This window comes from Oncorhynchus mykiss, chromosome 21 (assembly GCF_013265735.2).
Source record: "Oncorhynchus mykiss isolate Arlee chromosome 21, USDA_OmykA_1.1, whole genome shotgun sequence".
Classification (NCBI taxonomy): Eukaryota; Metazoa; Chordata; class Actinopteri; order Salmoniformes; family Salmonidae; genus Oncorhynchus; species Oncorhynchus mykiss.
In genome coordinates, this window is record NC_048585.1 from 39,033,507 (window position 1) to 39,059,870 (window position 26,364).

General features: G+C 43.9%; 1 protein-coding gene across 3 annotated transcripts; it reads right to left on the bottom strand.

Annotated features, from left to right (window-relative positions):
- Positions 1 to 989: 989 nt before the first annotated feature.
- On the bottom strand, positions 990 to 26,118 carry LOC110500358 (P2Y purinoceptor 3). Of its 3 annotated transcripts, XM_021577685.2 has the most exons (8): positions 25,568 to 26,118; positions 14,089 to 14,425; positions 12,454 to 12,632; positions 10,882 to 10,975; positions 10,577 to 10,729; positions 10,213 to 10,330; positions 9,406 to 9,482; positions 2,771 to 3,150 (listed from the first exon to the last, which is right to left on the bottom strand). In XM_021577685.2, exons 2-8 carry the CDS (start codon positions 14,356 to 14,358, stop codon positions 3,136 to 3,138), a joined length of 906 nt encoding a protein of 301 aa, XP_021433360.1. In that variant the 5' UTR covers positions 14,359 to 14,425; positions 25,568 to 26,118; the 3' UTR covers positions 2,771 to 3,135. The 3 variants fall into 3 exon arrangements, with proteins under 3 accessions (XP_021433358.2, XP_021433360.1, XP_021433359.1); XM_021577684.2 differs by lacking the exon at positions 2,771 to 3,150 and having other exon boundaries at positions 8,240 to 9,482; positions 25,568 to 26,112; XM_021577683.2 differs by lacking the exons at positions 9,406 to 9,482; positions 10,213 to 10,330; positions 10,577 to 10,729; ... (2 more) ...; positions 14,089 to 14,425; positions 25,568 to 26,118 and adding an exon at positions 7,503 to 7,889 and having other exon boundaries at positions 990 to 3,150.
- Positions 26,119 to 26,364: the final 246 nt, after the last annotated feature.

The following is a 26,364-nucleotide window of genomic DNA, read 5'->3' on the forward strand; positions in this document are numbered from 1 at the left end:
GAAAACATAAATGTCATAAAAACACGTCTGATAAATATATACTGTATATGCTCCTGTATAAGACCTCTAACAGCCTGTATGTTATGCCCCTGTAATGAGTCAAATGACAATAAGTTTATCTGTTTCAAAGAGATGGAATAGGGGTTGTGAATTTGTGAACATAGTGGATCGAGGGGCTAGATAGTCAGCAACATAGGAAATTCCATAGGGAAATGTTATGTTATTAAAAAAAATATGTTTACACAAGTAGTTTTCCATCAATACAGCAGATTCTCTGTACTTACACAACCCAAATGACAGCTTAATAATTTACCCAGAGCTCAGAACTAAAGGCAACAACAATCTTAGGTCTTTACGGTCCGTCAGTCTCACCTCACCATAATTTGAGCAAACGGAAGGACAGAGTAGAGTAGGTTGCAGGATCCATAGTTCCTGACAAGTGCTTGTGACATCACTATAGTCTAGATTCTAGAATGTACAACCCCATTCCATGTTAAATAAAGTAGGTTGTTTTTGTGAATGAGTGGAGAGTATTTCTCAGATTTTAGGGTGTTGTACAATTTATTTTCTCTGTGTGTGTGTGTTTAAACACTCAGCACTACATTAGTTAGGTTGACCTTTGGGTTGAGTTCAGGTGAATAGGGAGATTATTAACATTATTGCTAATCCAATTTGTTTACAAATGCGTGACCATTTTTTACTCTCTCTTTTTCACACACATGCACACACACACATGCATTTTATTCTTCTATCCTCGTGAGGGACCTACAATTAATTTCCATTCAAAATCCTATTTTCCCTAAACCTAACCCTATCGCTTACCCTAACCTTAACATGTAGCCCTAACCCAAACTCCTTACTCTAACCCTAATTCTAACCTTAACCCTAATTGCACCTCTAACCCTAAACCTAACCCCTAAACTTAAAATAGCCTTTGTCCTTATGGGGACATGGGAAATGTGGCCACGTGGGAGAATCTTCCTTGATTTACTGTCCTTGTGGGCGCACACACACACACACACAATTCAACAACACAATCTCATTGGACAGTAGCGTTACATTAAACATGTTTAATCCAGTCATATTTTATACATTTCCAAAATGTCAGACACAAGATGAACAGGAAATAGACCAATGTAGTTCTCATCAAGGGCCGTCATCAAAAGATACAATAACAGATACCAAATCTGTCTCTGAGTTTTGTTTTCCTGAGGTATAACTTCCTTCAACTCAACAAATTCATGGAGAATTTTTTTTTTTACAAAAAACTATATAACAGAGTCCATCATTGTTTTGTTATGGTACAGTATCACAATCCTCATCCATATCTACTCATCAACATTTGAATACTGCCAATGATAGTAAGATCATCTCTAATGATCATATCTAATGTCCTTTGTGTCTCCAAACCGTTCCTTTTCACATCCTGAATTCTGCACCCAACCATTTATACTGTTCACAAAGGCCTGCTTCTGAATGAAATCCATGTAATGCAGAATACTTCCGCCACCAACAACAACTCATCCTATGCCTGCCAGCATTGATCCCCTCGGAATGAATAAAGTCTATCGAATTTAATTGAACTTATTCCACAGTATATCGGACCTTGGATTTGGTCATCCCTCTGAATAAATGTACAGCCGTTTTATTTGTCTCTTTGTTGTTACCCTTGTTATTGATCATGCCCCCCTTCTCGCCCCTGTCGCCCCCCTCCTCCTCGTCTCCCGCTCTTCCCAGCTTCCTCAGCGGCCAGAGGAGCCCATGATGCTGGTTGGCTGCAGTAGTGTCTGGCGGTGGGCAACAGGGGGCGCCACCCCCTTTTTCCTTGGTGAGGAAGTAGAGGAGTGCGTTGAGCCAGGCATTGAAAGACGCCAGCGGCCGGGTGATCTTATAACACATGGATACCATCGTCATGGTGTGGCACGGGACACCTTTCTTCACTTTCAGGACGAGGAAGATAGTCCTGGTGACATGAAATGGGAAGAAGCAGAGGGCAAAGAGGAGTGTGATGGTGATGATTGTCTTGATGGATTTACGCCGTCGGTGGGCATATGGAGAGTGGGCGCCGAGAACTATCGACATCCCCTCTCCTCCTCCCTGAAGTCCTCCTCCTCCCACAACTCCAGCTCCATTCCCTCTCATTCCACCTCCACCTCCTCCTCCCCCCTCTCCTCTGCCTCGCTGTGACTGGGGCTGGGAGCGCAGGGTCCGGAATATTGTCAGAACCACATGTGAGTAGCACCAGGCGATGATTGAGAACGGGAGAAAGAACCCTAGAAGATGTAGGATGATTCCATATGGAACATAGTCTTGGAACTCCTTATCGATGGCATCGTCCCAACAGTTCTGATATGTTTCCACCTCCCCAGTACCGTTACTACTAACGGTGCCAGTGTTATTACTGGTAATCGCCATAGCCTCGCCCCCTACACCTCTCATCACGTGGCTCGTTTGGGCAAACCGGAATATGGGGCACGTAAGAGCGAAGACGACCCCCCACACCAACACACACGTCCCCTTGACCGCTCTCTTAGTCTCCAGTGTGATGGTCCTCATAGGGTAACATATCCCCAGGTAGCGATGGACAGATATACACGTCAGGAAGAATATAGAACAATACAGGTTGAAATAGAACAGAAAGCGGACCAATCGGCACATGTAGTCCCCAAAGATCCATTGGTCACGCATCACATAGCTAGCCACCAGGAAGGGGAGTGACAACCCGTACATGAAGTCTGTCGAGGCTAGGTTGACCATGTATATGAGGGAGGCGTTCCAACGCTTGGTGCGTCTGAAGGAACGCCAGAGAATGATAAAGTTGAGGGAGATTGAGAAGAGGAAGGTAAAGGAGTAGCACAGAGGGAGGAAAATGTACTTGTAGGACTCGTCGATGCTGCAGGAGGGAGGGAGCGAGGGATTGACAGAGAAGGAGTTAAGGAGGTGGTGTACTCCTTCAACAATAATGTCATCATTGAGCGCAGGGGCGTCCATCGTTGTTGTTGTCATGGTGACGTTTGGGTGTTTCCGTGTCAGTTGAGATTATGTCTCATCTTCCCATTCTACTGTTCCTTCTGGTTGCCTCTGTTTGATTTCTGAATATCCAATTCCCAGGTTCACTTATGTTGTCTTCACAATTCAAATTCTGTTTACCTGGAAAGAAAGAGAGAGGGTTGTTACAATCACTCATATTAATGAATTTTCATAGTATACTTCACTGTACAGTGACTTGATATGGATATACAGGTAACTGCCAAAATAACAGAAACATTTGAGTAAATGAGGGATACAAAATACATTGAACACAAATACAAGCGCAACATGCCCACATTTGTTTACATCCTTTTTAGTGGGCATTTTAGCCTTTGTCAATATAATACATCCACTTCATCTACACCTGCTGATTAAACAGCATGGGGACAATAAATGGCCACTCTAAAATATGCAGTTTTGACACACAACACAATGCCACAAATGTGTCAAGTTTTGAGGGTATGTGCAAATGTCATGGGGAGTGCAGGAATGTCCACCAAAGCTGTTGCCAGAGAATTCAAAATTAATTTCTCTACCATAAGCCACCTCCAATGTCATTTTAGAGAATTTGGCAGTATATCCAACTGGCCTCACAACCGCAGACCACGTGTAACCACACCAGCCCACAACCTCCACACCCGACTTCTTCACCTGTGGGATCGTCTGATGGGAGGGGGGGCGGGTGCTGAGGAGTATTTCTGTCTGGAATAAAGCCCTTTTGTGGGGAAAAACTTATTCTGATTGGCAGGGACTGGCTCCCTATTGAGTGGGCCTGGCTCCCAAGTGGGTGGGCCTATGCCCTCCCAGGCCCACCCATGGCTGCGCCCCTGCCCAGTCATAGATTGGGGCCTAATTCTTTTATTGCAATTGACCGATTTCCTTATATGAACTGTAACACAGAAAAATCTTTGAAATTGTTGCATGTTACGTTTATATTTTTGTTCAGTATATATTGAAAGCAGGTGCTACCACACAGGTGTGGTTTCTGAGTTAATTAAGCAATTAACATCCCGTCATGCTTAGGGTCATGGAAAAAATGCTAGCAGACCATTATTTTGCCTACCAAAGCTATTGGATGACAATGCTCCCATCCACAGGGCAGGAGCCTCTCAGTCACCAGATCTCAACCCAATTGAACACTTATGGGAGATTCTGGAGCTGCGCCTGGGACAGCATTTTCCACCACCGTCAACAAAACACAAAATGATGGAATTTCTTGTGTAAGAAGGTTGTCCCATCCCTCCAATAGAGTTCCAGACACTTGTAGAATCTATACCAAGGTGCATTGAAGCTGTTCTGGCTCGTGGTGCCCCGACAACCTATTAAGACCATTTATGTTGGTATTTTCTTTATTTTGTCAGTTACCTGGAAGTCTGGAATTATATAACTTTTAGCATACTCTAAACCCGGGGTGTTCAACTCTTACCCTACAAGGTTCAGAGCCTGCTGGTTTTCTGTTCTACCGGATAGTTAATTGCACATACCTGGTGTTCCAGGTCTAAATCAGTCCCTGAATAAAGAGGAACAATGAAAAAAATGCAGTGGAAATGGCTTTGAGGTCCAGCATTGAGTTTGAGGGCTCTAAACGGTCATCGTCATCTTTTGAATTTCTTTCTTTCATTCAACATACACCATGAGGTGTCTTCCCAAGGTACTCTCCCTCCCTCCTTCCCCCTTGCTGACCGGTGACTCCCCCCAGCCCCTTGCACAATCTCCAGTGTTGTTTGCCCTCCTGTGTGTGTTTTGCCCTCCTGTACGACTATATGCTGCTGATTCAGTCTCTTCTCACTCCATTAACTCGACAATCAGTAACTACACTTCCCCTTGTCCTATCAGTCCACCCCCCCCCCCCGTTCATCTTTCGTTTCATTCCCCTCCACCATACAGTGACTCCATATGCATCCACCCACCCATTCCCACCTCCTCTTTGCCCTCATTTTCATACTCTTGATTCATTAACTTGTGTGTCATTGTATTTCTCCTCTTTCGTCTTGTACGTCATTCGTGAACATATGTGGGTCGCTTCACATTTGGCCACCATCGACTGAACTCAAACTCATCCAAGCCCTACTATCCCATTATACTGTACCATCACCACATTGCTATCCCCTTGTCCAGTGCTTTGCACGTGCCCAGTTACCACCCCCCCCCCCCCCCCCCCCCCCCCCCTCCCCCCCGCCCGCCCAATACACACACACACACAAGCAGGTGAGAGTGGGCTACACATGATGTGTGTATGTCTGTGAGTGTGTGCAATCAACATCACTTCACACATTCAACGTAGAGGATTTAGGTAAATATAGGTCCTATGTACACCATAGGTGCAAAAGACAAATATTCAAAATAATTAGCTCAATCCCTTCTTCATGACTACTCTATTTATCTGAGTGTTGAATATAATAGATAAGAGCCATGCATTTAGAGAGTTGGGACATTACAATAATTCTTTCAAAAAGTAAAAGCATTGTATTTGGGACGAATCATTCACTAAACCCTAAACCTCAACTAAATATTGTAATAAATCATGTGGAAATTGAGCAAGTTGAGAAGAGTAAACTGCTTGGTGTAACCTTGGATTGTAAAACAGTCATGGTCAAAACATGTTGATGGAACAGTAGCCCCATAATGAAGCACATTAACAACGCTATCAACAAGGCAGGTCCTACAGGCCCTAGTTTGTTTTGTCGCACCTGGACTACTGTCCGGTCGTGCGGTCAGGTGCCACAAAGAGGGATTTAGGAAAATTACAATTGGCCCAGAACAGGGCAGCACAGCTGGCCCTTAAATGTACATGGAGAGCTAACATTAATATCCATGTCAATCTCTCCTGGCTCAAAGTAGAGGTGAGATTGACTTCATCAGTACTTGTATTTGTGAGAAGTATTGACATGTTGAATGCACCGAGCTGTCTGTCTAAACTACTGGCACACAGCTCGGACAACCATGCATACCACACAAGACATGCCAACAGAGGTCTCTTCACAGTGCCCAAGTCCAGAACAGACTATGGGAGGCGCACAGTACTACACAGAGCCACGACTACATGGAACTCTATTCCACATAAAGTAACTTATACAAGCAGTAAAAACTGATAAAAAAAACAGATAAAACTATGCCTTATGGAACAGCGGGGACTGTGAAGGGACAGACACACGCGTACACACACACATAATAACATACACACCCGTACATATGGATTTTGTGTTGTAGATATGTGGTAGTAGAGAAGGCACACACTTAATGTGTTGTGAAATCTGTTGTGAAATGTAATGTAATGGTTTTAATTGTATGTAACTGTCTTAATTTTGCTGAACCCCAGGAAGAGTAGCAGCTGCCTTGGCAAGAACTAACGGGGATCCATAATAAATACAAATAAATGGGGAATATTTTTACTGTGTGTGTCAGGTCTGGTCTCTTGGTTGTACTGTGTGTGTCAGGTCTGGTCTCTTGGTTGTACTGTGTGTTTGTCAGGTCTGGTCTCCTGGTTGTACTGTGTGTGTCAGGACTGGTCTCCTGGTTGTACTGTGTGTGTGTCAGGTCTGGTCTCCTGGTTGTACTGTGTGTGTGTCAGGACTGGCCTCCTGGTTGTACTGTGTGTGTGTCAGGTCTGGTCTCTTGGTTGTACTGTGTGTGTCACGTCTGGTCTCTTGGTTGTACTGTGTGTGTCAGGACTGGTCTCCTGGCTGTACTGTGTGTGTGTCAGGTCTGGTCTCCTGGTTGTACTGTGTGTTTGTCAGGTCTGGTCTCCTGGTTGTACTGTGTGTGTCAGGACTGGTCTCCTGATTGTACTGTGTGTGTGTCAGGTCTGGTCTCCTGGTTGTACTGTGTGTGTGTCAGGTCTGGTCTCCTGGTTGTACTGTGTGTGTCACGACTGGTTTCCTGGTTGTACTGTGTGTGTCAGGTCTGGTCTCTTGGTTGTACTGTGTGTGTGTCAGGTCTGGTCTCCTGGTTGTACTGTGTGTGTCAGGTCTGGTCTCCTGGTTGTACTGTGTGTGTCAGGACTGGCCTCCTTGTTGTACTGTGTGTGTGTCAGGTCTGGTCTCCTGGTTGTACTGTGTGTGTCAGGTCTGGTCTCCTGGTTGTACTGTGTGTGTGTCAGGACTGGTCTCCTGGTTGTACTGTGTGTGTCAGGTCTGGTCTCCTGGTTGTACTGTGTGTGTCAGGTCTGGTCTCCTGGTTGTACTGTGTGTGTCAGGTCTGGTCTCCTGGTTGTACTGTGTGTGTCAGGACTGGTCTCCTGGTTGTACTGTGTGTGTCAGGTCTGGTCTCCTGGTTGTACTGTGTGTGTGTCAGGTCTGGTCTCCTGGTTGTACTGTGTGTGTGTCAGGACTGGTCTCCTGGTTGTCATAAGAAAGTATGGCACATAGAGAGAGTGGCAATAAATGTAACTGTAATAAATCTATAAATGTAAACAGCATAAATACCTAAATCCCTGCAATCTGTGAGCTTTGTAAGCAAAATAAAGGACATACCTGTTGAAATGAGCTGTGGTTCAAAACGCTCTTCCTTTATCCCTGTTCTCCAAGTTAGAAAAAGAGTCCAACAAAAACGAAAAGACTGAAGATACCAGTGAAGACCACGGGTAAAATGGTGAATATATAAGAGCAAAATGACCAATCAAGAAGATACCAGTGAAGACCACGGGTAAAATGGTGAATATATAAGAACAAAATGACCAATCAAGAAGATACCAGTGAAGACCACGGGTAAAATGGTGAATATATAAGAACAAAATGACCAATCAAGAAACTCTGTGTTGGAAAGTCTATCTCTCTCTTGACATGAGTCACCTTCAGGTCTGTCTCCTTTCTACCTGTTTTTGGCTCCTCTAACTCATCCCTGTATGCCTCGTGTCTTTGTCGGTGTGACACAGTCCCTCCCTCCCTCCCTCCCTCCCTCCCTCCCTCCCTCTCTCTCCTCTTGTCCCTCTATCTTTCCCTCCCTCCCCCTGTCCCCCTCTCTTCCTCCCATTCTGCTGATCTAGACATTTGGCTAAGACAAACTCTAACCAGGGCTGAAGTCACACACACACACACACACACACACACACACACACACACACACAGACGGCAATGTATACAATTTACATCTGTGCTAAATACATTATGTAACTAGCTACTGTACATGTACACTTAATCCATCTCTAGATACAGGTACATACATACATACATACATACAAAGCAGCACTAGCACACCTACACACAATATGTATCCTTGACAACCTGTTTATTTCATGCAAAATTATTGTAGAATAAAACAACGTCAACAGTGACGTCAAACTCATGTAACCCGGACAAAATCCCAATGCTCCTTGTGTTGCTGTTTTATGACAACAGTACCAAACGAGTGAGGCTTGGTCAGGCATCTTGTCGGTCGGCTGGTAGGTTACATTGTTGTCATATTACAACAGTATGCAGGTTAATATAGTATTCCATACCCTTTACTTTTCCTGCTATTTCAGTAGACCCAAGTCATTGAGTTGAGCAGTGCTCGCATTACACTGTGTGTGTGTCTGTTTGGTTAGTAATGCCCCTTTCTCTGACTGACTCATTCAACGATCATCATGCATACATTAAAACATCGCCGAGAATAGAAGACATAGCTGTGTCCCGGCAACATAAAATCAAAACAAACAATGAAACGTGTCCCGGCAACAAGAATAAAAAACAATCGGTAACACTTTATTCAAACTCCACGTCGTAACGCTCAATGACATTTGTTATGATACCGTATGACGTATAGTTCAAATAATGTGCTACCAAACGATCATTGCATTTCAACATGTGGATGACAATGGACATTTGAACTAGACTGATCCATGGGTAGCAATAGCAGCTTATTAATCCCTTATAATATTACCGTTATTTTCCCCCTAAAACCCTACAATACAACAACATTAACAGGCCAGACATACACGTTTCCCTTTATAAAAACACAAAAAAAACACAGAGCAAAACCGGTTGATATGATGTCATAATAAATGTGAAACTGGGTGTGATGACGTCATTTCAACCAGTTTTGCTCACTGGGAAATAAAAACAAAATGCTGTGCAATTCAATCCAAAAAGGTATTTAGGAGTGATGCAGTCTCTTCACATTGATTTGATTCGTCCATTAATTTCAAGCACCGGTGTCCGTCATTGACGGATTGTGACCTGATCTCTGACACCGGGATTCCATTTTATTAGACGATGACCGTAGAACTTAGAATGATTCGAATTATTCTATGGTGATGGGCCTTCTGAAAGTGTCGTCCATAGAGTGTATAATACACAAGAGTGGCTTGTCATAGACCTGCATAGCTCTAGATTGTGCTGATAATGGCAGCCATCTTGGTCAGGGTTCTATATGTCAGAGTGATGTCATGTCCTGTACCTCCAGCAGCATAGCATCCTGTTCTGTCCTCAGCTGGTCCCGAGTCTGAAGATGAACCACCAGCTCTGTGCTAAGGTCTGATGGGCGAGGCACAGAGACACACCCACATGCGCACGGGCACACAAACAAAATGTCAGATAAAAAATGTAAGATCAAATGCAGTTGTACAGATCATTTGACAAAGGTGAAATAAAGGTAAAATAATAAGGTTGGTATAACTTATAAATGAAAAAGGTGAAATATAAAGTAGCCTATATCTAAAATATACACTGAGTATACAAAACATTAGGAACACCTTCCTAATATTGAGTTGCACCTGCTTTTGCCCTCAGAACAGTCTCAATTTGTCGGGGCATGAACTCTACAAGGTGTCAAAAGCGTTCCATGCTGACCCATGTTGACTCCAATGCTTCCCACAGTTGTGTGAAGTTGGCTGGATGTCCTTTGGGTGGTGGACCATTCTTCATACACTCTGGAAACTGTTTAGTGTGAAAAACCCAGCAGCGTTGCAGTTCTTGACACTCAAACCATACCCCGTTCAAAGGCACTTAAGTCTTTTGTCTTGCCCATTCACCCTCTGAATGGCCCATATACACAATCTATGTCTCACTTGTCTCAAGGCTTAAAAATCCGTCTTTAACCTGTCTTCTCCCCTTCATCTACACTGATTGAGGTTGATTTAACCGATGACATCAATAAGGGATCATAGCTTTCACCTGGTCAGTCTATGTCATGGAAAGAGCAATGTTTTGTACACTCAGTGTAAATATGCAATATATCCTGTGTAGTATCTAAGTGACCACTCACCTTGTATAGCCTTGTTGAGAGAGTTTTGGTGGGCGTTGAGCTCTTTGAGACTGAAGGCTTGCAGGTCACTTCGGTCCAGCCTTCTATTCTTCAACAGCTGATTACAACAAGCTGGGCTCTGAGACACAGTGGACAGAGTGAAGAACAGAATGTAAGATAACACCTAATAACAAAACACTGTGCAACCCCAAGGGCAGCACTATTAACCTCCTTTCTAGCCACTCCTGTAGATATGATGGGATTGTATCAGATGGCAAGGAGAAGCAAGTGCCTATCCTATACATTCAGAACTACAGGAGTGCAGAGGGGGTAGGGGCTAGGAGTTGACTTGGGATTCAGGTCCCTCCTTCCCTCCCGCTCTCACCTCCTGTTTCTGCTCGGTCCTCAGCTTGTTTCTGAGCGCGCTCAGTGCAGCCTTGAAGCCTGATGATTTGCTCTTGGCTGCAGGGGGGGCAGGGGACTTGGGCTGCTGGCGCACCTGCACACTGGAACCGCTCTTACCAACAATTTTGGAATTCTTGAAAGAACAGAAACAAAACAAAAACGGCATTATGGTTGAGATCTGGAATACAAGAAAACAAGTGTCTTTCATAATTCTATGATATATCCTGCATCACTCTAGCTGTACCACTCTATGACCAGCCTTACCCTTTGAGTGTGTGTGCTTACCTTCACACTAACTTTTTTGCCAGTATCCTCATCTTCTTCTTCGCTTCCGCTGTCATTGATGAAGCACAGCTGGAGGTTCATCTGATTCGAAAGACTGATGAGGAAAACAATTTTTTGGGTTAGTAAGTAGTGAAATGACCCTGGCATTGATAAACATGATTACAAGAGAAGGTGGAAAGTTTTTAAGTTCCTCGGCGTACACATCACGGTGTACACATCACGGACAAACTGAAATGGTCCACCCACACAGACAGTGTGGTGAAAAAGGCACAAAAGAGGCTGAAGAAATTTGTCTTGTCACCTAAAACCCTCACAAACTTTTACAGTTGCACAATTGAGAGCATCCTGTCAGGCTGTATCACCGATTGGTACGGCAACTGCACCGCCCACGACCGCAGGGCTCTCCAGAGGGTGGTGCGGTCTGCACAATGCATTACCGGGTTCAAACAACCTGCCCTCCAGGACATCTACAGCACCCGATATCACAGGAAGGCCAAAAAGATAATCAAGGACAACAACCACCCGAGCCACTGCCTTCTTCAACCCGCTACCATCCAGAAGGTGAGGTCTGTACAAGTGCATCAAATCTGGGACCGAGAGACTGAAAAACAGCTTATATCTCAATGCCATCAGCCATGGAATCATGTAGTAACCAATTGACTGACCTTCATATCTTAAAGTAATGATGGACTGTCGTTTCTCTTTGCTTATTTGAGCTGTTCTTGACATTATATGGACTTCTGTATACCCCCTTACCTTGTCACAACACAACTGATTGGCTCAAACACATTAAGAAAGAAAGAAATTCCACAAATTAACTTTTAAGAAGGCACACCTGTTAATTGAAATGCATTCCAGGTGACTACCTCATGAAGCTGGTTGAGAGAATGCCAAGAGTGTGCAAAGCTGTCATCAAGGCAAAGGGTGGCTATTTGAATAATCTCAAATATAAAATACATTTTGATTTATTTAACCCTTTCTTGGTTCTACATGATTCCATATGTGTTATTTCATTGAAAATAGTAAAAATTAAGAAAAACCCTCGAATGAATATGTGTTCTAAAACTGTTGACCGGTAGTGTATGTATGTACTGTTTTTATACCATCTATTGCATCTTGCCTATGCCGCTCGGTCATTGCTCATCCATATATTTATATTTATATATTCTTATTCCATTCCCTTATTTAGATTTGTGTGTATTAGGTAGCTGTTGTGGAATTGTTAGATTACTTGTTAGATATTGCTGCACTGTCGGAACTAGAAGCACAAGCACTTTGCTATAACATGTGCTAACCATGTGTATGTGACCAATCTATTTTTATTTGATACCACTCCTCCAGGGAGCTAGCTTTCTTGGAGCTAGCTTTCTTGGATTCTTTCTTGGATTATTGACCACAAGGATGTGAGTTCGCTTCTTGCCTCGAACATTATGCTTCTCCCTTGGTTTCATTACACTGGTGTCAGAAGTGGGATTTGTTCATGATTCTATCAGCCTGGGTACTATACTATTAGTACATAATTAACAACACTATCACAACACAATGTTACGTAGACTACACCGTGCTTCGTACCGCGAGGTTAGGGCTGTCACGCGGCTATTGCAGTCCTCCTCGCCTCTGTCCTCCCAGCTCTCCTTAGTCTTCCCTTGCTCCCTGTCTCCTGGCCGGTTCATGGACAGCGTCTTCCCTCTCTCTCTCTCCTCCGGCCGGCTTGCTGACAATTTCTTACCTCGTTCAAGGACACTGGAAGACTGGAGATGAATCAGATATACAGTCGTGAAAAAGTAAGTACACCCTTTGGAACGTGGTCTATTTTGAATCATTTTTTAAACATATTTGGACACATGGATATTTGAGTTATTTTCATTGATAAAGGGAACTCAATTTAACAAATCGCACACCAACAAATGTACTTTGAAAATGTTATGCAATTAAAATAAACCAAAATGCAGTTTCGTTATGCAGAAAAAAATGTGAACACCCCTCCCTTTACCTTCACCTAAAATGGCTAAAATTAGGATCAGGCACCAAAACAGGTGCAAATTATTAGGAAATCGTTAGAGAGTACCTTGGGTTTTGTCGTGCCCGTACCAGACTTCCATAAAGATTATAAACTTGGTCTGGTTTGGTCTTAACCATATGGGTGTTGTAACACATCATGCAAAGATCCAAATACCTATCCGAGGCCCCCAGAAGAAAGATGATTGATGCCTGTGAGTCTGGGAGGGGTTACAAATCCATTTCCCAGCAATTCGAAGTACATAGTTCCACTGTCCGACGGATCATCTACAAATGGAGAAAATTCCAGACCACTGGCAATCCACCTAGGACAGGTTGTCCCACCAAATTCACCCCAAGAGCTGAACGAAAGATGCTCATAGAAGTCTCTAAATACCCCAAGGTAACATCAAGGGATCTACAGGCCTCTCTTGCTACAATCAATATTGCTGAATCGAACATGGATCTTGCAACAGGACAATGATCCAAAACACAAACTAATCTACAACAGAAGCTAGGGGTGTACTTATTTTTCCCACACTATGGAATTGCATTTCTGTTGACTTTCGATTAATAAATGATGGCAAAGTATAATCTTTCAGTTTCATTTGTTAAATTAGGTTACCTTTATCTGTCAATAGTGTTGAAGTGAATATTACATATCCATCTGTCCAAATACTTCCTAAAAAGTCAAACTTTCCAGGGGGTGTACTTGCTTTTTCACATGACTGTAGGTAGCACAAGTTATACAGACCAAGTTATGGAGAGCCTCTCCTGTGTGTAAGTTTAATTGTTTTTTTAATGAGCTGCCTTATTGGCCAGGTCTCCCTTGTAAAAGAGGTATTCTGACCTCAATGGGACTTCCTGGATAAATAAAGGTTAAAATGATAATGGATTTTTTTTAAAGTTCATATTGTTTTGCAGTGCTGTGTAGTCTCTTTCAACACAAAACTAGCCACTGAATAGAGCAGGTGCCTGACATTGCATTCAGGCACCATGTTTTTGTACAACACTGTGTCCCTGACAGATGCACACTTCTCTCCCATAAATAGACAACTGTGTCACCTGTCCACATCCATAAGTAACAGACAGCATTCAACTATGACCCTTTACCTTTGTTCTTTCTTCTCACTCCTCTCCCCTTCCCCCTCTACTCTCCACTACCTGTCCAAAAACACCTGTCCCCAGCACTCAACTGTGACCTCTGACCTTTGTTTTCTTCTCTCTCTTCTCCTCTTCCTGTTTCTCCAGCTCTGCGATGCGCAGGCTCAGCGCCTCCCAATGCATTATGGGTAGGCCCAGGTCATCCTCTCCGTATGACCCCTCCTGCCACACCAACGCAGCTCCCTCCGCATCTTCATCATCATCCTCTTCATCATCTTCCTCTTCAGCCTCGTCGCTCTGTTTCTCCTCTTCCTCCGTCTCGTCGCTCTCTTTCTCCTCTCCCTGCTCCCTCTCTCTCTCCTTCTCTCCCTCCATCTCTTGTGTCAGTAGGAGAGAGTGCCAGTGTGGGTAGACTTCACTGCGCTCTGGGTTGGAGGGTTGTCTAAGATAAAGATGATATAGTTGTCTATTAATACATAATTAACACAAAGCAGTAGAGTAGAGGCACTTACAGAAGTTGCACACATGGGGAACATTGTAGTCGCCTAGGGTCCAGGAAAAATGTGGTATTTTCTAAACGCATTTCATGCAATTCTAAATAATTTTACATGACTGGAGACATTTGCAGAATTTTTTAAAAACCATACAAATGATCGAAATAACAGTCTACTTTGACACTGACAAACTGAGAATCTGAGATCAATAAAAATGACCTTAAATCCATCAGATGAATGGTCAGATGAAGCAGATGCTAAGCTACAGGACTGTTTTGCTAGCACAGACTGGAATATGTTCCCGGGATTCCTCTAATGGCATTGAGGAGCATCTGTCATTGGCTTCATAAATAAGTGCATCGATGACGTCGTCCCCACAGTGACCGTACGTACATAACCCAACCAGAAACCATGGATTACAGGCAGCATCCGCACTGAGCTAAAGGCTAGAGCTGCCGCTTCAAGGAGCGGAACCGGAAGCTTATACGAAATCCCGCTATGCCCTCAGACGAACCATCAAACAGGCAAAGCGTCAATACAGGACTAAGATCGAGTCGTACCACACCGGCTCTGACACTCGTCGGATGTGGCAGGTCTGCAAACCATTACAGACTACAAAGGGAAGCACAGCTGAGAGCTGGCGAGTGACATGAGCCTACCGGACGAGCTAAATTACTTCTATGCTCGCTTCGAGGCAAATAACACTGAAACATGCATGAGAGCACCAGCTGTACTGGAAGACTGTGTGATCATGCTCTCCGCAGCCGATATGAGTAAGACCTTTAGACAGGTCAACATTCACAAGGCCGCAGGGCCAGACGGATTACCAGGACGTGTACTGCAAGCATGACCTGACCAACTAGCAAGTGTCTTCACTGACATTTTCAACCTCTCCCTGTCCGAGGCTGTAATATCAGCATGTTTTAAGCCGACCACCATAGTGCCTGTGCCCAAGAATACTAAGTTAACCTGTCTAAATGACTACCGACCCATAGCACTCACATCTGTAGCCACGAAGTGCTTTGAAAGGCTGGTAATGGCTCACATCAACATTATTATCCCAGAAACCCTAGACCCACTCCAATTTGCATACTGCCCCAACAGATCCACAGATGATGCAGTCTCTAATGCACTCCAAACGGCCCTTTCCCACCTGGACAAAAGGAATACCTATGTGAGAATGCTATTCATTGACTACAGGGTTTAACACCATAGTGCCCTCAAAGTTCATCAATAAGTTAAGGACCCTGGGACTAAACAACTCCTTCTGCAACTGGATCCTGGACTTCCTGACGGGCCGCCCCCAGGTGGTAAGGGTAGGTAACAACACTGTGCTCCTCCTGTACTCACGGTTCACTCATGACTGCACGGCCATGCACGACTCCAACACCGTCATTAAATTTGCCGATGATCACCGACAACAACGAGACAACCTATAGGGAGGTCAGAAACCTGGCCGTGTGGTGCCAGGACAACAACTTCTCCCTCAATGTGATCAAGACAAAGGAGATGATTGCAGGAAAAGGAGGACCGAGCACGACCACCACACGTCCACATCACAAACAAACTGACATGGTCCAAGCACACCATGACAGTCATGAAGCGGGCACGACAAAACCTATTCCCTCTCAGAAGACTGAAAAGATTTGGCATGGGTCCTCAGATCCTCAAAAGGTTCTACAGCTGCACCATCGAGAGCATCCTGACTGGATACATCACTGCCTGGTATGGCAACTGCTCGGCCTCCGACCGCAAGGCATTACAGAGGGTAGTGCGAACGGCCCAGTACATCACTGGGGCCAAGCTTCATGCCACCCAGGATCTCTATACCAGACGGTGTCAGAGGAAGGCCCTGAAAATGTTAAAAGACTTCAGCCACCCTAGTCATAGACTCTTCTCTCTACTATCACACGGCAAGCGGTGCTGGAGCGCCAAGTCTAGGTCCAAGAGGCTTCTAAACAGCTTCTACCCCCAAGCCATAAGACTCCTGAACATCTTGTCAAATGGCTACCCAGATTATTTACATTCCATCTCTACACCACTGCCATTCTCTGTTGTCATCTATGCATAGTCACTTTAATTAACTCTACCTACATGTACATACTATCTCAACTAACCGGTGCCCCCACACATTGACTCTGTACCGGGCACCCCCCTGTATATATTGTTATTTTTACTGCTTCTCTTTAATTACTTGTTACTTTTATCTCTTATTCTTATCCATATTGTTTTAAATTGCACTGTAGGTTAGGGGCTCGTAAGTACGCGTTTCACTGTAAGGTCTACTTCGGCACATCTGACTAATACAATTTGATTTGATTTGATCAACAGCATAGGCCTATGTGTGTGGAGACACACATTGTAGGCTACAATATGAGGATGAAATTATAGTCCTAAAAATGCTATTCAGTTTCACTTACTCACCCAATGATGCGCAGCTCACTCACCGGTGATGGCCGATGCGTTCGTGCCAAAAGCCTACAGTGCATTCGGAATGTATTCAGACCCCTTGACTTTTTCCACATTTTGTTACGTTACAGTCTTTTTCTAAAATTGAACAAGACATTTTTTTCCTTCATCAATCTACACACAATAGCCCATAATGACCAATCGAATACAGGTTTTTAGAGATTTTAGCAAATGTATTAAAAATAAAGAACTGAAATGCCTTATTTACATAAGTATTCAGAGCCTTAGCTATGAGATTGGAAATTGAGGTCAGGTACATCCTGTGTCACGTTCTGACCATCGTTCGTGTGTGTTTTCCTTGTTTTAGTGTTGGTCAGGACGTGAGCTGGGTGGGCATTCTATGTTGTGTGTCTGGTTTGTCTATTTCTATGTTTGGCCTGATATGGTTCTCAATCAGAGGCAGGTGTTAGTCATTGTCTCTGATTGGGAACCATATTTAGGTAGCCTGGGTTTCACTGTGTGTTTGTGGGTGATTGTTTCTATCTCTGTGTTTGTATGTGCACCAGTATAGGCTGTTAGGTTTTCTCGATACGTTTCTTGTTATTGTATTGATCGTGTTGTCGTCTTTATTAAACATGTATCAAGAATACCACGCTGCGTTTGGTCCGACTCTACTTCACCCAAAGAAAACCGTTACATCCTGTTTCCATTGATCATCATTAACATGTTTCAACAACTTGATTGGAGTCCACTTGTGGTTAATTCCATTGATTTGACATGATTTGGAAATGCACACACCTGTCTATATCAGGTCCCACAGTTGACAGTGCATGTCAGAGCAAAAACCAAGCCATGATGTCGAAGAAATTGTCTGTAGAGCTCCGAGACAGGATTGTGTCGAGACACAGATCAGGGGAAGGGTACCAAAGCATTTCTGCAGCATTGAAGGTCCCCAAGAACACAGTGGCTTCCATCATTCTTAAATGGAAGAAGGAGGGAACCACCAAGACTCTTTCTAGAGCTGGCTTCCTGGCTAAACTGAGCAATTGGGGGAGTAGGACCTTGGTCAGGGAGGTGACCAAGAACCCGATGGTCACTCTGACAGAGTGACAGAGTTCCTCTGTGGAGATGGGAGAAACTTCCAGAAGGACGACCATCTGGAGGAAACCTGGCACCATCCCTACGGTGAAGCATGGTGGTGGCATCATCATGCTGTGGGGATGTTTTTCAGTGGCAGGGACCGGAAGGAAGAGTAGTCACGATTGAGGGTGAAAGATGAACAAAACAAAGTACATAGAGATCCTTGATGAAAACCTGCCCCAGAGTGCTCAGAACCTCAGACTGGGGCGAAGGTTCACCTTCCACCAGGACAACGACCCTAAGAACACAGCTAAACAATGAGACAAGTCTCTGAATGTCAAGACAAGTCTCTGAATGTCCTTGAGTGTCCCAGCCAGAACCTGGACTTGAACCTGATCAAACATCTCTGTAGAGACCAGTGGCGATTTTAGCATGTACATTTAGGTGGGACAAAACAAAAAAAACATGTTGGGATGCATGCCAGCAAAGCCACTACACAACACAACACTAAACAATACATTAATTACACTATAACGGTGACAAACGGTTCCCACAAACTGTTAGGGCCTACATAAAGCTGTCCCAACAGCAGAGTCCCAGCAGCAGTCCCAACACCTTCCTACTGCTACACCTGGCTATCAGCGGAGCCTTGTCTGGCAGTGAAACAGTTAATTCAGCCTCATTTACTGCATTTATAAAACATAGCTGATATGGCTGACGTGCTTAAACAAATGTGGTTTCTACTGACAATTGAAATGTACAAACTATGGCATAAGGGAACATCAAGCAGATAAGAGGCAATCCGTAATTTCGATTAAGACATTAATGAGCGAGCGACGGTTGCTTTGTAACGCTTGCAGTTAGCCACTGATTCTTTCCAAACCACTTATTGTTTAATTTGCAATTTCCAACTTGTTGTGTAATGTATATGTCCAATGGCCGATGAGCACCGATACATTTTATCTATAATTTCTCTTCATTATTTATCTTCATATGACAAGGATTAAAAAGGATTTGTCAGTAGATTGCCGACTTGATTCATGTTGATAACTGCTAGCTAAGATTTTGAAAGTAAGATTTTGACATGATCAGTCCAATCAAAGCCACTGTACATATAACGTGATTTGACGTAATTTTAGCTGTGGCCAATGACCTTGAGCCTTCTTGGAAGGGCTCTTCTAATGTAACTCTAGCAGGACCCAAAGGGCTTAAATGTTCGATGTCTACCCTTACTAAGGACTTAGATTTGGCCTGTGAAGTAGTGTCCCCATGAGTGACAGAACACTGAGCCAATCATGGCGCAATGCTCCTATTTTCTGCTGGCTTGCCCCACCACCACAGAAAGCACTGAGCTAGGCTGAAACACCTGAATTTTGGAGCTGCTTACTCAAGAAAACAAAAAAGAGACAATGTTTGTATGCGGCTTTATTAACTCAATGATATACATATATATATATATATATATATATATATATATATATATATATATTTTTTTTACATTGTTTGCAAACTGATATGTGACACGTACTAATGCCAAAATAACATGCAAAATAGGCAAGCCCCACCTGCCATGAATGATGGGTTGCCACAGGGACCTGACGCTCCCCAACCAACCTGACAGAGCTTGAAAGGATCTGCAGAGAAGAATGGGAGAAACTCCCCAAATACAGGTGTGCCAAGCTTGTAGCGTCATACCCAAGAAGCCTCTAGACTGTAATTGCTGCCAAAGGTGGTTCAACAAAGTACTGAGTAAAAGGTTTGAATACATATGTAAATGTGATATTTATATTTTATATTTGTAATTCATTTGCAAAATATTCTAAAACCTGTTTTTGCCTTGTCATTATTTTTTTATTTACCTAGGCAAGTCAGTTAAGAACACATTCTTATTTACAATGACAGCCTAGGAACAGTTGGCAAACTGCCTTGTTCAGGGGCAGAACGACAGAGTTGTCAGCTCTGGGATTCAATCTAGCAACCTTCCGGTTACTGGCCCAACACTCTAACCACTAGGCTACCTGCCACCCCAATATTATGTGGTATTGTGTGTTAGATTGATGAGGGAAAAAACAATTGAATAAATGTTAGAATAAGTATGTAACGTAATTGTATTTATTTTTTAAGTCAAGGGGTCTGAATACTTTCCGAATACACTGTATATCTCACTCGTTTTACTTTGTAAAACAATATTTGGAAGTTTATCAAATATTTTGTTAGGCTAGAGCAGACAGATTAGAGACTTCTCTTTTCAGCAGGAGCCATTTGGTTTCCAACCTGTTTTCCCGCAAATGTATTTGAAATATTGTGAAAGGCCTGTTTTGTCTGCATGCTGTTCACTGACAGATTTGCTGCATGTTCCTGACTCTAGGCTATGTTGTCACGTTCTGACCATCGTTCGTGTGTGTTTTCCTTGTTTTAGTGTTGGTCAGGATGTGAGCTGGGTGGGCATTCTATGTTGTGTGTCTGGTTTGTCTATTTCTATGTTTGGCCTGATATGGTTCTCAATCAGAGGCAGGTGTTAGTCATTGTCTCTGATTGGGAACCATATTTAGGTAGCCTGTTTTGTGTTGGGTTTTGTGGGTGATTGTTCCTGTCTTTGTGTTTGTGGCACCAGATAGGACTGTTTTGGTTTTTTCACGGTTCTTGTTTTGTAGATTGTTGTACTTTCATCTTTATTAAAGATGCACAAAACTAACCACGCTGCGTTTTGATCCGCCTCGCTTTCCCCAGAAGAAAACCGTTACAGAATCACCCACCAACCAAGGACCAAGCGGCGTGGTAAACAGAGGCAGCAGCATCAGCAGCAGCAGGAGAAGCGACAGGTGCAGGAGCAGCAGCAAAGGCAGCAGCAGGAGAAGCAACAGAGGCAGCAGCAGCAGCAGCAGTGGGAGAGGCTGCACCATTTGGAGAAATGGACTTGGGAGGAGATCCTTGACGGGAAAGGACCCTGGGCAGAGCCAGGGGAATATTGCCGCCCCAAAGCCGAGCTGGAGGCAGCGAAAGCAGAGAGGCGGCATTATGAGGAGCTAGCACGGCAGAGCGGCTGGAATCCCGAGAGGCACCCCCAAAAATTTATTGGGGGGGTACAGGGAGAGTGTGGCAGAGTCAGGAGCCAGACCTGAGCCAACTCCCCCTGTTTACCGTAAGGAGCCATGGATGTTATCGGAGCTATCGGCGAAGCTGAGGGCTGAGTCTGAGAGGGTCGAGGAGTTATTGGACAGAATGGAGGAGAGTGAACGGATGGGAGATGAGGAGACACTCGAGGTGTTAATAGAATTGGGGGAGTGCGAAGAGAGAGAGTAGTTGATTTGGCGTAGTATGCAAGACATTCGCCCTGAGGTGTGTGTCCCCAGCCCGGTACCACCAGTGCCGGCACCCCGCACCAGGCTGTCTCTCCGTCCCATCAACACAGGTGCTCCCGCCTGTCCGGCGCTACCAGAGTTTCCGCCCCCCAGTCCAGAGGCGCCAGAGCCCCCCAGTCCAGAGGCGCCAGAGCTTCTCTGTCCAGCGCTGCCAGTCTCCCGCCTGTCCGGTGCTGCCAGAGCTCCTGCCCCTCAGTCCAGAGGCGCCAGAGCCCCTCAGTCCAGAGGCGCCAGAGCCCCTCAGTCCAGCACGGCCAGAGCCTTCCTCCTCTCCAGCGCAGCCGGAGTCTCCCGCCTGTCCGGCGCTGCCAGAGCTCCCGCCCCTCATTCCAGAGGCGCCAGAGCTCCTCAGTCCAGCACTGCCAGGAGCCGCCAGTCAGCCAGGAGCCGCCAGTGCCGCCAGTCTGCCCAGCGCCGGCAGTCTGCCCAGAGCCGCCAGTGCCGCCAGTCTGCCCAGCGCCGCAAGTCTGCCCAGCGCCGCCAGCGCCGCCGGTCTGCCCAGCGCCGCCAGTCTGCCCAGCGCCGCCAGTGCCGCCAGTCTGCCCAGCGCAGCCAGTCTGCCCAGCGCCGCCAGTCTGCCCAGCGCCGCCAGTGCCGCCAGGAGCCGCCAGTCAGCCAGGAGCCGCCAGTCAGCCAGGAGCCGCGAGTGCCGCCAGTCAGTCAGGAACTGCCAGTCAGCCAGGATCTGCCAGAACTGCCAGTCAGCCAGGATCTGCCAGAGCCGCCAGTCGGCCAGGATCTGCCAGAACTGCCAGTCAGCCAGGATCCGCCATTCAGCCAGGATCCGCCAGTCAGCCAGGATCTGCCGGAGCCGCCATTCAGCCAGGATCCGGGGGGGGGGGGGGGGGGGGGGGGGGGGTACTGTCACGTTCTGACCATCGTTCGTGTGTGTTTTCCTTGTTTTAGTGTTGGTCAAGACGTGAGCTGGGTGGGCATTCTATGTTGTGTGTCTGGTTTGTCTATTTCTATGTTTGGCCTGATATGGTTCTCAATCAGAGGCAGGTGTTAGTCATTGTCTCTGATTGGGAACCATATTTAGGTAGCCTGTTTTGTGTTGGGTTTTGTGGGTGATTGTTCCTGTCTTTGTGTTTGTGGCACCAGATAGGACTGTTTTGGTTTTTTCTTGTTTTGTAGATTGTTGTACTTTCATCTTTATTAAAGATGCACAAAACTAACCACGCTGCGTTTTGGTCCGCCTCTCTTTCCCCAGAAGAAAACTGTTACATATGTATTGTTATTGGGCTACACACAATCCACAGCTAGGCTATTTTTTAAAAGACGCTATTGACCACTGTGGCTAAATGACGGGCATTTTCATGGTGTAGTAGGCTATTCTGAATTATTTCATTATTTTCATTGAACAGACAGCAGTTATTCTATAACTTTGGCAAATGTATTTCAATTTATCAGGGGCAGTGGTGGAAAAATCCCACAATTGTCATACTTGAGTAAAAGTAAAGATACCTTAATAGAAAATGACTCAAGTGAAAGTCACCCAGTAAAATACTACTTGAGTGAAAGTCTAAAAGTATGTGGTTTTAAATATACTTAAGTATCAAAAGTAAATGTAATTGCAAAAATGTGTACATTATTTTCTTTAGGAATGCAGTGAAGTAAAAGTAAAGGTTGTCAAACATATACATAGTAAAGTACTGATACTCCAAAAACTACTTAACTTCTTATGGCTGGGGGGGGCAGTATTGAGTAGCTTGGATGAATAAGGTGCCCAGAGTAAACTGCCTGCTACTCAGGCCCAGAAGCTAAGATATGCATATTATTAGTTGGATAGAAGACAATCTGAAGTTTCTAAAACGGGTTTGAATGATGTCTGTGAGTATAACATAACTCATATGGCAGGCAAAAACCTGAGAAAAAAATCCAACCAGGAAGTGGAAAATCTGAGGTTTGTAGTTTTTCAACTCTTTGCCTATCCAAGATAGTATACATGTTGTCTGATTGCACTTCCTAAGGCTTCCACTAGATGTCAACAGTCTTTAGGACTTTGTTTGAGGCTTCTACTGTGAAGGAAGAGAGAATGAGAGCTGTTTCAACCAGAGGTCTGGCAGAATGCCATGAGCTCAGTCTCGCGTGCTCCCGTGAGAGCGACCTGCGTTCCATTGCATTTCTAAAAACAAAGGAATTGTCCGGTTGGAACATTATTGAAGATTTATGTTAAAAACATCCTAAAGATTAATTCTATACATCGTTTGACATGTTTCTACGAACTGTAATGGAACTTTTTGACTTTTCGTCTGGACCTAGTGCTCATGCGTCATGAATTTGTGAACTAAACGCACGAACATAAAGGAGGTATTTGGACATAAATTATGGACTTTACAAAACAAACATTTATTGTGGAACTGGGATTCCTGCGAGTGCATTCTGATGAAGATCATCAAAGGTAAATTAATATTTATAATGCTATTTCTGACTAATGTTGACTCCACAACATGGTGGGTATCTGTATGGCTTGTTTTTGTGTCTGAGCGCTATACTCAGATTATTGCATGGTGTTGGCTTTTTCCATAAAGTTTTTTTGAAATCTGACACAGCGATTGCATTAACAAGAAGTATATCTATAATTCCACGTGTAACACTTGTATCTTTTATCAATGTTTATTATGAGTATTTCTGTAAATGAATGTGGCTCTCTGCAAAATCACAGGATGTTTTGGAAGCAAAACATTACTGAACATAACGCTCCAATGTAAACTGAGATTTTTGGATATAAATATGAACTTTATCGAGCAAAACATACATGTATTGTGTAACATGAAGTCCTATGAGTGTTATCTGATGAACATCATCTCTATTTCTGCTTTTTGTGACTCTTCTCTTTGGCTGGAAAAATTGCTGTTTTTCTGTGACTAGGTGCTGACCTAACATAATCATATGGTTTGCTTTCGTCATAAAGCCTTTTTGGGACTAACAACACCTTTATCTTTTAAATGGTGTATAATACATGTATGTTTGAGGAATTTTAATTATGAGATTTCTGTTGTTTGAATTTGGCGCCCTGCACTTTCACTGGCTATTGTCAGATCGATCCTGTTAACGGGATTTCAGTCGTAAGAAGTTTAAATAGTACTTATAAGTATTTTTTCCTAGGTACTTTTTACACCACTGATCATGGGTGCCTGTCACGACTTCCGCCGAAGTTGGTGCCTCTTCTTGTTCGGGCGGCGTTCGGTGGTCGTCCTCACCGGCTTTCTCGCTGCCACAGATCCATGTTTCTTTTTTAAAATTTGTTATGTCTTGATTGTACACACCTGGTTCCCATTACGTTATTATTATTTCCCTATTTAACCCTCTGGTTCTCATTATGTTTTGTGCGTGATTGTTCCTGGTCTTGTGTTAGTATTTTGTGTTAGGGATTGTTATCCTTGCATGTATTTATTTGGCCGAGTAAAGTACGTTATTTTACTCAGTTCTGTGTCCTGCGCCTGACTCCGTCCTCACCTCTGCACAACTGACACATGACAGTGCCTCAGCTCCTCCAGACCCCTTTGCGCTATGATTAACGAAGAGGGAACTCGAATGAACTTTGAACGCTTTTATTATATGTTTTACATCGCAAAAAGTTACTTATTTTTCATGACACAAGAGGTACCGGATCCGGCCAAATACGTTCCGGAATAAAACAGCCCAAAACGGAGGTGATCCTGTTCCGGCTAAAATTAAGCACTGGTAGGCCTTCGACTTCAATTATATGCAGGGAGAACAGTTTACTTTAAAGAGGCTATCCACATTATTCAAATGATTATATTTTGGGACGACTTGAAGTTAAGAGTTCAAAAGAGAGGAGAGAGTTTCAGAAAGTTTATGTTTTTGTTAAACAGTAAGGTAACACATGGAATGCCTGGAAACAGATTATAGAGCGTTTCAATTTTAATGTACCAGTGTAAGTAACTTACAGCCTCAGTTACCAGTGGGTCTATCTGTGTGGCTATCCAAACTGCACTCTGAAATGTGTATAGATCAAGACAGACTGCAGAATATAATTGAAATAGAAAATAAAGACAGTTACGTAAACGCTGTTAGGGAAAAGTGTTTAAGACTGATTGATGTACGCTATAATAACAGTAGCCTATATAGTGATAATAGGCCCAAGAGGTAGCCTAGAGAAGAAGCGAAGTAAAACAAACACGTGACACGTATCAATAGTTGTAGCCTATATGCATAATGTTTAGTTAGTCAGTGGTTGATCGTGTAACCCAATAGCTATTTGGAATCGCTTACCAATTTCCCAGGGGAGTAGAAATCACAGCTTCTTGCGCTGTCAAACCGGGGGAGAGGATTCTTGTGTCCACATAACTTTCTCTCTTCCTTGAGCGAAAACTCTTCCTAGTTTCTCTTTATTCTTCTTCCTTCTTCCTGAGTTTCCACACTTTTTTTCATTCCCGGTTCCTTTATCTCAACTTCTCGCTCACTGTAACGGGAGAAGGGTGTTGAACTGCAAGATTATGGGAAGCTTGTTTACGCGGCTTTGAAGTTACAACCAGTGGCAAATGTACTTTAGTAGCCTAATGTTATAGCTGGTTAGTAGCCGAGCATCTCCAAGAAATCCACGAATTCTTGCGCCAAAACAATCGAAACAAAAGCGTAAACCTTCAGGAATTTCACGGCTTTTCAGTAGGGACACAGAGAGGAGGGGTGGAGAGAGACGGGCTGAATAAGTAACGAAAATTGCCAGGTGTCATATTTCAGTTTTCTAACAGACTACTGAAATTCAAATGGTAGAAGAAAGTAGGATTTGATTCTGTAAGTTTTAATTCTGATTGATAGGGAGATGATTACTAAGAATACAATTCACGATGTTAGTAAGCCTAAATAAAGTTATGTTCCCCCTTGTGTTAGTAGTATTTGGGACTAGTATTCTGCCAGCAGCACAAATAATAACGTCACTCTGTATGGTAATCAGTAATCCTTAAAAATAAAAGCCTGCATTTCTAAACCTTGCAATGTGGATAACTCATTCAAAAGATATTACATTAGAATCCATTTGTATTGTGCTTATAAGCAAATGCAATACATAA